The sequence below is a fragment of the Lotus japonicus genome, chromosome 1 (genome assembly GCF_012489685.1).
Source record: "Lotus japonicus ecotype B-129 chromosome 1, LjGifu_v1.2".
NCBI classification, from domain to species: domain Eukaryota; kingdom Viridiplantae; phylum Streptophyta; class Magnoliopsida; order Fabales; family Fabaceae; genus Lotus; species Lotus japonicus.
This window is the reverse complement of record NC_080041.1, coordinates 120113129-120125341: the sequence shown is the minus strand read 5'-3', so window position 1 is coordinate 120125341 and position 12213 is coordinate 120113129. Positions and strand designations below refer to the sequence as shown.

The 12213-nt window shown below is 37.6% G+C and overlaps 1 protein-coding gene across 1 annotated transcript; it reads left to right on the top strand.

The window, feature by feature from the left end:
* The first annotated feature begins 701 nt into the window (after positions 1 to 701).
* LOC130729888 (uncharacterized) lies at positions 702 to 12137 on the top strand. The gene is made up of 21 exons (XM_057581740.1): positions 702 to 1500; positions 1901 to 2459; positions 2697 to 2900; positions 3729 to 3833; positions 4197 to 4262; positions 4355 to 4519; positions 4687 to 4761; positions 4872 to 5023; positions 5538 to 5673; positions 5749 to 5818; positions 5922 to 6049; positions 6140 to 6196; positions 6898 to 7083; positions 7186 to 7278; positions 8870 to 8955; positions 9096 to 9162; positions 9274 to 9340; positions 9420 to 9556; positions 11114 to 11205; positions 11289 to 11355; positions 11459 to 12137. Exons 1-21 carry the CDS (start codon positions 839 to 841, stop codon positions 11621 to 11623), a joined length of 3339 nt encoding a protein of 1112 aa, XP_057437723.1. The 5' UTR covers positions 702 to 838; the 3' UTR covers positions 11624 to 12137.
* Positions 12138 to 12213: the final 76 nt, after the last annotated feature.

Genomic DNA, 12213 nt, shown 5'->3' with positions numbered 1-12213 from the left:
GGCATCACGCACATTAAGAAGCAATTCAAGGCTAAAACACAACCAGTCATCCACCAGAGATGAAAAATTTGATGCCATGAAATAAAATAGTTAGAACTTGTACTGTCGTACACTCATACTTAAGAGTTATAGCTTGACTAAGGCCTCGTTTGGAAACACAACTTAATTAAATGTTTATGGTCAAGCGCTTATAACATAAGTGTTTATTCATAAGCTATTTTAAAATATTTATTGAAATAAATCGAAAATAAGCTATATATAAACATAAGCTCTTTTTCATAAGCTATCCTGAGTAGCTTATGAAAATAAACTAAAAACAGCTTTTGGTAGGTCATAAGCTGTTTGCATAAGTTCTCTCAAACACTTGCATAAGAGCTTATACTATTAAATAAGTTCAAATAAGCTATTCCAAACGGAGTCTAAATGTCTGTTTGGTTTTCAGTTTGAAAGTGCTTTTATCTAATGAAAATCTAAAGTCTTTTTTACATTTAAAACATTAGAACGTGTGATTTCGAATTTCAACACCTCCACACAAATTTTTAAATTGAAAACCAAACATACATACGTTAATGGTATCACATCACATTGACTATTATTTGACACCCCTTCTTTTGTTAAAAAACTGTAGACAGACAGTATAAAAAGTAAAAAAAAAAAAAAAACCGTACACAGTATAATCTGTGCGAATCTGTCATTCAAAATCCTCTCTCTCACAAATAACAAACCCTTATTCCGCTACTTGCTTTCGTTTCGAGCGTAAAACTCTTCCCTCCCTTTCTCCTCCCTCACCGCACCGCCACTCAACTCAAATAACCACCACCACCAATCCACGGCGGCGATGGATCCAAACCAAGTAGCTCTCATCCTCGGCCCTGATTCATCTCATTTAGAATCCCTAATTTCAAACTTCATCTCCACCGGCAACGAGCAACGTTCTCAGGCCGAAACTCTCTTCAATCTCTGCAAACAAACCCACCCCGATTCCCTCATCCTCCGTCTCGCTCAGCTTCTCCACTCTTCCCCCAACCCCGAAACCCGAACCATGGCCACCATCCTCCTCCGCCGCCACCTCACGCGCCACCACGATGATTCCTTCCTCTGGCCTCACCTCTCCCCACCCACGCGCTCTACCCTCTGCTCCCTCCTCCTCTCCTCGCTCCACCGCGAGCCGCAGAAGTCTATCTCCAAGAAGCTATGCGACACCGTTTCTGAACTTGCCTCTGCTTTGCTCCCTGATGACCCCGCCGCCTGGCCGGAGCTGCTGCCGCTTTTGTTCCAGTGGGTCACCTCGCCGGACCCCAGGCTGCAGGAAATTGCGCTGCTTGTGTTTGCTCAGTTGGCTCATTATATTGGTGAAACCCTAGTACCTCAATTGACCACGCTGCAATCTGTGTTCCTCCGCTGCCTGAGCTCCTCCACGTCGTCTGATGTCCGCATCGCCGCCCTCGCCGCTAGCGTCAACTTTGTCCAGTGCCTCTCTAGTCCTTCTGACCGGGATAGGTGAAGTGTTTGTTTATACTTGCTTCTGGTTCATGAGAGCTTTTCAATTGAATTCAGTATTTGTTTCATAAAAATCTGTAGATAGATATGTTTATAAAGATGATAGATGTTTGGCTTTTGAGAAAATTTTAATTTATTTCAAACTGAGGTGTTTGTGGAAAAATGATACTCAGATTATGGGAGATTATAGACAAGTTAGCAAACTCTAATTGTAAACTCTTAAAGCTAGCTGCTAGGTTGTTTGTCTGTTTCTTAGATTATGAAGGAAAACTCAAATTAGGAGAAGATTATGTAGTGATTATGTACATGTTGGTTCAACTATTACTGTAATTGACTTTAAAAACCTTGAAAAGAAAAAAGAGAAATTGGATTGGAACTAACTGTGGACATGCAATATCAGGTTGCAGGATTTGCTGCCCCTCATGATGCAGACATTGACAGAGGCACTGAATTCTGGTCAGGAGGCAACTGCGCAGGAGGCTCTCGAGCTCCTTATTGAGCTTGCGGGAACCGAGCCTAGGTTCCTGCGGAGGCAGATTGTCGATGTTGTTGGCTCCATGCTGCAGGTTGCTGAGGCCCCTTCCCTTGAGGAAGGAACGCGCCATTTAGCTATTGAGTTTGTCGTGACACTTGCTGAGGCGAGGGAGCGCGCCCCGGGGATGATGAGGAAGCTGCCGCAGTTTATCCAGAGGCTGTTTGGTGTGCTGATGAATTTGTTGCTGGATATTGAAGATGAGCCGGCTTGGCACGCCGCCGAGACTGAGGACGAGGATGCTGGTGAGACCAGTAATTATGGATTTGGGCAGGAGTGTTTGGATAGACTTTCGATTTCTTTGGGTGGGAACACGATAGTTCCTGTTGCTTCGGAGTTGCTGCCTGCTTACTTGGCTGCTCCTGAATGGCAAAAGCATCATGCTGCACTCATTGCCCTTGCACAGATTGCAGAGGGTTGTTCAAAGGTATTCTCACCATTCAATTAATTTTTTTATCTATTACATTGACTGCAATTACTTTTTTGTAAAAGTTCTCATACTTTTCTATATATTTGTTATAAATTTATAATTGAACTGGTTATTGTGTTTGGTGTTTTTGTATCAATATATTTTTAACCTTTATTTCTCCTTCATAGTGTGAAGCTTTGTGATTAATCGGAAAAATCCTCTTACCTTAGTATATGCATGTCTTTGGTGGTGCAGGTGATGATAAAGAATCTGGAGCAAGTATTGTCAATGATTTTAAATTCATTTCACGATCCTCACCCTCGAGTGAGATGGGCAGCCATAAATGCAATTGGGCAATTGTCCACAGACTTGGGGCCAGACTTGCAGGTTAAATATCACCACTTAGTGCTGCCTGCATTAGCTGGAGCCATGGACGATTTTCAAAATCCCAGAGTACAGGTTTGTACTCTTATATCTGCTGTGATAAATTCAAGTCAGTAGTCATTTAGGCGCCTTTCTTTTGTGTTTTTAAAATGTGCAATTTTTTTATTATGGAACATGGATTGTTCTCAAATCATATGGGGTTAAGATGGACTTTATAATCTAGATTTATTATATGTTATTGATGTTCTTCCTTTTGTCCTCGATTATGTAGTCCACTAGAGCCAAGTTATTTTGTTCAAATGCATGGGTTGATTCTCGTTGTGCATGATATAAGCAATACGATGCATTTATTATTATCATCTTGTATTACCTTATGATTTGTTTATAGGTTGTAGTGCTTGTTCATATATAGATTAGAATCAAGTCCTTTTTTTTATAGGCAAATGTTAGTTGTTAGTAAACTAGTCCCTCCTCAGGGTTCACCCTGGACCCTTCACCCTTCATCCCACCCAACCCTTATGTCCCCTAGCTCTTACCACTTGAGCTAACCCTCGGGAACGAATCAAGTCCTTAATGTTATTATATGTATCCTCGCTTCTCTATTGGCTCTGTGTAGAGGTTTTCTCACTTATTAGTCATTTAGACCTATGAAAATTAAATGTCAAGGCCAATTTTCTGGATTTTAACATCTTGGTTTTTACTTATTATTATGGTTTTTGTCAAATGAATTTATCTTTTATCTTTATGTTCTTTATATTAGAGTTACTCTAAAAGTATCTCTTCTTAATTAGTGGGCTTTCAATTTAAAGGAACTACTTCTGTTTCTGCATTCCTGATGTTTAATATGAGTCATTTTCATTCAGGAAGTAACTAATCTTGTTCTTTGCTACTTGGATATTGCAGGCTCATGCGGCTTCTGCCGTGCTGAACTTCACTGAAAATTGTACCCCAGATATCCTAACACCTTATTTAGATGGGATCGTGAGCAAACTTCTCGTACTTCTGCAGGTATTTGACTGCTGTTGACATCTAGCTGGCAAGAAAATCATAGCATATATGGATAATTTCTTTGTACAGATTATATGGTGTTTTCCTTGATTAGTCATCTCTATTTGGTTTGAAAGGAATAGCACTATATGAATTCTCATTGGTTTATTGTTTTTTTCTTTGATGGATAATGGAATTCACATCTTCTCTGTCTATTTTTTGTACCTTGATTAAATGTTGTTTTGTGCAAGCCTTTCGTTTGTAATTTGTTGATTACTCGATTATTTTCTTCATAACTATGTGCATTGTATGAATGCATGCACTGTCAATTTGTTTTATCGTTTTTTGCAAAGTACTTTATAAAAAAAATTACACGTGTTCCAGAATGGGAAGCAAATGGTTCAAGAAGGGGCATTGACAGCATTAGCATCAGTTGCTGATTCTTCACAGGTGCTTTATGTAGCCAATCTTTCTAGTAGTAATGACTATTTTTTTTTTAAGTTTTATACTTCATAACTAATTAAATAATCACATGTTAATAGGAGCAATTTCAGAAATACTATGATGCTGTTATGCCATACTTAAAAGCTATTTTGATGAATGCAAATGATAAGACAAATCGTATGCTTCGTGCCAAAGCAATGGAGTGCATTAGTTTGGTAGGAATGGCTGTTGGAAAGGAAAAGTTCAGGGATGATGCGAAACAGGTAGTTTTTAATTTAGTTAAGCATGTCATTTCATTTGTTTCTTTTCTTATTTCTTTTCCCCCCCATTCTTATGTATTGCTGAAAGTAGTTATTTTTACACACACTTTCATATAATCATTGTTTGCTTATAGTGTGTCAATATGGTGGTTTTCATCTTCCTTTACCAGGTCATGGATGTCTTGATGTCACTTCAGCAATCTCAACTGGAGGCTGACGATCCTACTGCAAGTTACATGTTACAAGTATGGACCTTTTTGCATTTTTTGGCATGAACTTGAAAATATATTTATATTTTTTCTGATTAGAATTCATTGAAAATTCAAATATTCTTCTGTTTCTGGTATGTTTTCAGGCATGGGCACGGCTTTGCAAATGCCTTGGGCAGGATTTTCTCCCATATATGAATTTTGTCATGCCTCCTTTGCTCCAGTCTGCACAACTTAAGCCTGATGTGACCATTACATCAGCAGATTCTGATGCTGAATTTGATGAAGATGATGACAGGTGCTTTTTCAGTTCTGGCTACAGGATTTTGTATCATAAACAAAAACAATTGACATCCATGTTATCACATGATGTGATGTGTTTCCGAATCAAATTTATTCTTTATTTCACTGCATTTCCCTGTCTGTATTCGTGTTTGAGCTTCTACATTTACCTTAATTTTAAACATGGTCTTGTCCATTTGAGTAAAGCTTCCTTAATTAATTTTATATTATGATAATATCAATGTCAAAACTACCCTATAATAAATCCTGTGTATTTGTCCATTGGAATGCATTTTGTGTGGGTAACTTCCTAGGATCTATGGAGTTGTTTTCAGCCCTAGTTTGTAGAACATGTGGAGGTCCTATGGTAGCTTTAATTCAAATTTTATGTGAAGAAATTTCCTTGCAATATATGGTCTCTCACATGTATAGAAGAAAAAGGAACAAGCTTATAAGAAACTGGAGTTGCACTTTCTAGATCTGAAAATAAAGAAGTATGGACTATATTAATTGATACATTCTTGTTGCAGCATTGAAACAATCACTCTCGGGGATAAAAGGATAGGCATTAAAACCAGTGTCTTGGAGGAGAAGGCGACTGCTTGTAACATGCTATGTTGCTATGCTGATGAATTGAAGGAAGGATTTTTCCCATGGATTGACCAGGTTGACTTTGTTTAATATTTAATTGGCATTTTCCAGACTGGTTTATTTTATTGGCTAACTTTGATGAATCTCTAGGTTGCTTTCACATTGGTTCCTCTTCTTAAGTTTTACTTCCATGAAGAAGTCAGGAAGGCAGCAGTTTCAGGTATTTCGTGACTCCTTAAGGACTGAATCTTGTTTTTGGTACATCTATTTTTGGTAGGCCTTATTAAAATTATTTTAACGTCACTTACCTGCTTTGTACATAGCTATGCCGGAACTGTTGTCCTCGGCAAAATCAGCTGTAGAGAAGGGACAATCACAGGGTCGTGATGAGACTTACGTAAAACAGTTGTCTGATTATATAATTCCAAATTTGGTGGAATCTTTACATAAGGTTAATGTTCTGCATATCCTTGTCATTTGGTGCTACAATCTGTAGATTTTGCGCTTGTATATGTATAATTATTTTTAAGCTGTCTGCCAGGAGCCAGAAGTAGAAATTTGTGCCAACATTTTGGACGCACTGAATGAATGCATACAGGTTCGTAACATTTATCTATCAGGAAGGAATATTTATAAACACCCTTCTTTTATTGGAATTAAATTACAATTCCATTTACATCAGATGTGATATTTTGTACCTTTTTTCAAATTACTATATGAATGAAGGAGAAATTGATACTCAATTGTTTTTGGGAGACAATGTTCGTGATGTATATTCTGTCTCTTTTACTGTTGTACCGTGTCTTGGAAGGATTTTTTATTTGTCATGTCGAATGGAATTCTTTCGATATGAGCTATGAAATATTATATATTGAATAATTATAGGAAACTTCGCTGCTGCAATAGGAAGAGGATAACATTAGGCTAAAGGCAGAATTTCCTTGAAAATGAGAGTGAGGAAAAAAATAATTTTTTTTCTTAATACTTATTTGTCCTTGTTTATTCTGTTGGTAGATTGGAAATGGAATAGATTGGCAATATCAATATACAACTGCAATCAAATTATTCTTGGTTTGCGATATAAAGATGCATTGGCATGAAAGATTAAGAATATATCTCTATCCCTCTCTTTCTCCATATCTGCCCTTCTCTATCTTTATCTTCTTCATGGTTGGATGTTTATGCTATATTCTACTGTTCTTAATTATCTCATGGTATTGTTTGTATTATTTCTCAAGTAATCAATTCTCTGTAAGCTGTGGTTTGAACCTGAAGTTAGCTAGGATTTGTTTCTCTCAGGTATCTGGATCACATCTAGATGAAAAGCAAGTTAGGAGCATTGTTGACGAGATTAAACAAGTCCTTACTGCCAGTTCATCAAGAAAACATGAAAGAGCAGATAGGGCCAAAGAAGAGGATTTTGATGCTGAAGAAAGAGAACTACTCAAGGAAGAAAATGAGCAAGAAGAAGAACTTTTTGATCAAGTATGTTCAATAATATATTTTTTTGCCATTTGACTCATTTCATAATATACATTTTTTATGCATGCTGCTCTAACTCTTACTGTGAAACTTTTTGTGTGCTAGGTTGGTGATTGCTTGGGGACTTTGATAAAAACATTCAGGGCATCTTTTTTGCCTTTCTTTGATGAGCTTTCGTCATACCTAACACCTATGTTTGTAAGTTTCTTTCCACTTCCTTCACCTTATATGTTATTTTGCTGCTGTAATGAATCTTGTAAAGTTTTTTTTGGGGTTCTTTCTTGAAAGTTCCCTTGTTTTCTCTGCCCCTCTAAGGTCTTTTTCTTCTTTCACCTTTTTATCAATTTTTTTCTTTCTTTCCCTGAAAGCATTTAATTTGAAGGAAAACTCATCTTGTCTGACAATTATCTTTTATTTCCTATAAATGCAGTAATCTGTTTTGTATAGCCTTTTTAATGAGGAAAAATGAAGTTTAATTAGCTAGGAAAAAGGAAAACACTGTACCTCTGTATTATTATTACACTACTTGCTCATATTATTTATTTACTTTTGTTTGAATTTTGGGTCTGCTTTTGTATATTGTTAATGCATCTGTAATAGTTTCGCAACAACAATGCCATCCCCTCTTTGGAGCTGTCACTGTCACTGGTGTTCAGCAGTAGCCTGATGCAAAAAGTCCCCCCCTAAATGAGTAGGATTATGTTAACCAGTCAACAGCTAATGTAAAACCTTGTGAAATCAGCTTAAGATGGATCTTTTTTTGGCATGCTGATGATACTGCTAGATTGTTGCTGGTGAAATCCCAGATAAGACTAACATAGAACATATGAAGGCTTTGGCAATCCACACTTTACAAGCTAGCTTTTTGGGTTAAGTTAGGCCAAACTCAAATTCAAGTTGGTTACACAGCCTATCTTAGATCCGGCATTTGGCCACCCGCCGCTGTCTAAAAATAAACTTGGCCCTGCGGCTTTCCTAGTGCAACACACCTAGCCCCGTGGATTTCCCAGTGCAATTTACCTGACCTTGTGGATTTTCTCAGTGCCAGTTACCTGGCCCTATGGATTTCGAGTGCAATAAAAAAGTTGATATAAATATATAATTACCACGCTCGAGATATCCACTCCTGAGCACGAGGAGGGTGTGTTGACCGCTGAGATCCCACATCAACTAGAGATAAGGCTGGCATATAGTTTCTAAAGGCTTTGACAATCCTCACCTTAGGAGCTAGCTTTTAGGGTTGAATTAGACCAAACCTGATTTCAAGAGTTGTCATAAGCAACACAGCATAAGCTCAAGTATAGTGTCAAGTGAGTAAGAGCCGTTGTACCGATACTCGGTATAGTGAAAAATAAACAAGTATTCCTGCATCGCCGTGAATGGGTGTTGGAGGTAAATGTCCACTTTAAACTTAATACATGGTAGAAAATTATCGGTGTATGTTCCATGTAGCCGATGCAATCTAGTGGGAAAAAAGACTTGTTTTTATTTTGTTCTTTCAAATAATTTCAAGAAAGATTAGACTTCTCATATATTATGGTGTGTAGTTTATTCTGCCCTTGCCCCCACTTTGGTCACTAGTAAAGTAATCTGGATTGTTGCCAATTAATACCAATTTTTTTAGTGAAATTGTCATTAGATGTGATGGTTAACTCCTAGCATCTACTGCTTGTCGTTATGTCTGTACTTCTGAATCTCACATTTTCATGGTTGTTTACATACCTTCTTTTACACACATTTGTTATTCAGTTTTCTGAATCAAATTTTTTTCTTATCAATTAATAATCAGGGTAAAGATAAAACCCCAGAAGAAAGAAGAATTGCCATTTGTATATTTGATGATGTTGCTGAGCACTGTCGTGAAACAGCTCTTAAGTAAGAATCCCCCCAGCAGGGCTCCCCTTTATTTTCCGGGCATTGTCTGTAATTAAATTTCTTGCACCAAATTATTTTGACCCCTTTATTTTTAATTGTTTTGTTCTATATTTTAATGCTTCTTTATGTTGTTGCTTCAGGTATTATGATTCGTACCTCCCATTCTTGCTTGAAGCTTGCAATGATGAATGTTCAGATGTTCGACAGGTTTTTCCCCCCTTTATTTTATTTTCACTAACGTTGCCTATTTAGTTTTATGATATACTGGAGATTCATATAATCCCACAATACGAAAATTGAATCTCTTTTCAATTTCAGGCAGCTGTTTATGGGGTTGGGGTTTGTGCTGAGTTTGGTGGATCTGTTTTCAAACCCCTTGTTGGAGGTTAGTTGCTTAATACCATTTGCTTATTTTGTTCATATCTTACTACGTTGTTCTAATAAATTTTTCTGCTTAATTGCAGAGGCTCTCTCAAGGTTAAATGCTGTTATTGGGCATCCCAATGCACTACATTCAGATAATGTAATGGCATATGACAATGCTGTTTCAGCTCTTGGAAAAATATGCCAGTTCCATCGTGATAGCATAAATGCAACACAGGTACTTGACATTTTTGTTTACGTTGTTGTCTGAAGGGTTATTCTTGTCGTAATCTTCATGGGATTATAATATTTTTTGAAGTATGGGTTGCTTGTCATTTGGATTAGTGGGCTATTATGCTAACACTGCATCTTGTAATGAGATCGCTACAGTTATGATTTTAACTTATCGGTCCAGATTCAGCCCTGTTAATATGGAGGGCTGTCATCTTTCAGCTGTTGCTGAAATTACTGTGGCTTCCTTAGATATTCCTCCCTCGGGTCCTTTCTACAAGTCATTCATAAGGTCACATACAAGTCATAAGTCACAAAAATTTGTTTCACCACACATTAAAAGATAAAACATCAAAAGAAATAGTCAACACTGATGACAATTTTCCCAAATAGAATTCTAAAACTGACAGCAACTTGAGGCACAGACTGGGTAGATAAGAGTCCCAGTCTTGTGGCAAATAAGAGCTGAGACTAGAGAGGGGCATGAGGGCAGAGGCAAATCAAAACAGAGTGACTATAAAAGACTGAGAGCTTGAATTCCAAAGAGTGGGTCACTGAAAAAGTTGGATGAATAGAGGCAAGCGCGGTCAGGTGAGTCAAGCAATGATAAGAGAGGCTGATTAGGTCTATTTTAGGGGGAGACTTGTGGGTGTTCTTTCAACCAGGGTTCAAAACCCAACCTGCAAAACAAGCTCAGGAAAATCACAGATCTTATGATCTTGGAATTTCCAGCCGATATTCAGTTTCTGTGATCTGCTGAAGAGACGACCTTGCCTAACAAGCTTGTAAATGGAAATGAAACTCATAGGATCATGTGATCCTACAAGAATTTCGACAAGACTGGCTCTTCCTAAATGTGAGCTTTTTGGGTTAAAACAAGTTTTAAAAAGATAGTTTTGCAAGATAGCCCCACGAAACTCTTTTGTGACTACCACATTTCATATTGCTTCCAATCTAGGCTTTCATGAGCCAAGACCAAACAAAAAAAATTGATTTTCGTTTCATTTGCTAGAAGATTCTCTCGTGAAAAATCATTACTTAATGTCTTCCTTCTAAACTCTAATGTTTACCTAACAGATATTTTCATCAGATCTAACATTTATATGTAATAAACAGGATGCATAATCAGCTTTTTTTTTTGGGGCGGGGGGAGGTTGTCTAAATCAGCTGATACATCCTGCAAATAGAATATTAAATTGATTGTAGGGTTGCTGTATTTAGTTTAGTCTATCCTTAAAACTATAGGATTTAATCCTGCAAAGAGGATTTCTCGGGTTATTCTCATCAGAGTAACTTCAGTTCAATTCCAGGATACTTTTTTGCTGTGTACAGGGATGTTATTAATAAGGGTAACAATTATGTGATGGATTTTCTGTTCATAATTATTAAGTACTTGGTGGATTGGTGGATTCTCTTAATTTTTCTTGGCTGTTTCTAGGATAAGATTGTTAACTCCTGACACTCGTATGTGAAGTCCTTGTAAAAATGTAGTAGAGAGCAGAGATCGTATACTTGTGTGTTTGATTTGTAAATTGTAACCTTATTGATTATTGCTTGGCGGCAGGTTGTTCCTGCCTGGTTAAGTTGCTTGCCTCTAAAAGGTGATTTAATTGAGGCTAGGGTTGTGCATGATCAACTGTGTTCAATGGTTGAAAGGTAGAAGTCTGATCCAGAACATGTTTTAATTAAGTTGCCCATCGTTTTTAGTATGTTAGTCATGCGTTGCCATTCAATTTCAGATCTGATAGAGAACTTCTAGGCCCCAACAATCAATATCTTTCAAAAATTGTTGCAGTTTTTGCTGAGGTACAGTACAACCATTTCTCTTTTAAGTTCCAGTTCAAGTTACTGCTGTTCAATTATGGTTCTACTTTCTTTTCACCCTTCTGAACTGGTAATTTTGTATTAGATTTTATGCGCGGGAAATAGTCTGGCAACTGAACAAACTGTTAGTCGGATGATTAATTTATTGCGGCAGCTTCAACAAACTTTGCCACCTTCTACCCTTGCTTCAACCTGGTCATCCTTGCAGCCCCAGCAACAGCTTGCCCTACAGTCAATCCTATCATCTTAGCTTTTTCTGGTCTGGATTGTTGCGTCTTCCATTACCCTCAGATGATGCACATCTAGTGTCATGGGATGTCACAGCTGCCCTCTGGGAAGGTGCTGTGTCAGGTCAAATTTGTTCCTTTAGCAGTGGAGTCTGGAGTGTCTGTTCTTAGACCAGCAGCTGCATCTGATTGGTGTTTCATGGTGCTGGGAATAATGCAACACAACTTCTGAGGTATGTATGGGTTTGATGCAGAGGTTGCGAGTTGGTTGGGATGAAAAACAAAGTTTTGGTGTCAGAATATGTATATTGAAGTCTTATATCAAAAGGGATTCTTCGTTTAAAAGGAATGAATAGCGTGACTCGTTCCTGTCTGAGGATGATGGGAACAAGGTGACCCTGAGTCATGCATGACTTAGGAAAACCGAATAGCATTCTTTTTTGTTTATCTATTTTGGGGTTGTAACAGTTTTGATGAGTCATTTACTTGTAAACTGTGCCATAGATTAATTTATTTGTATATTCATTGGCTGCGGTAGTTGCTCTTCCCCATCCATTTATACTTAGTGTTAGCATCCGAGTGCCCCAAATCCCTACTTCATTTCAGAAATGCT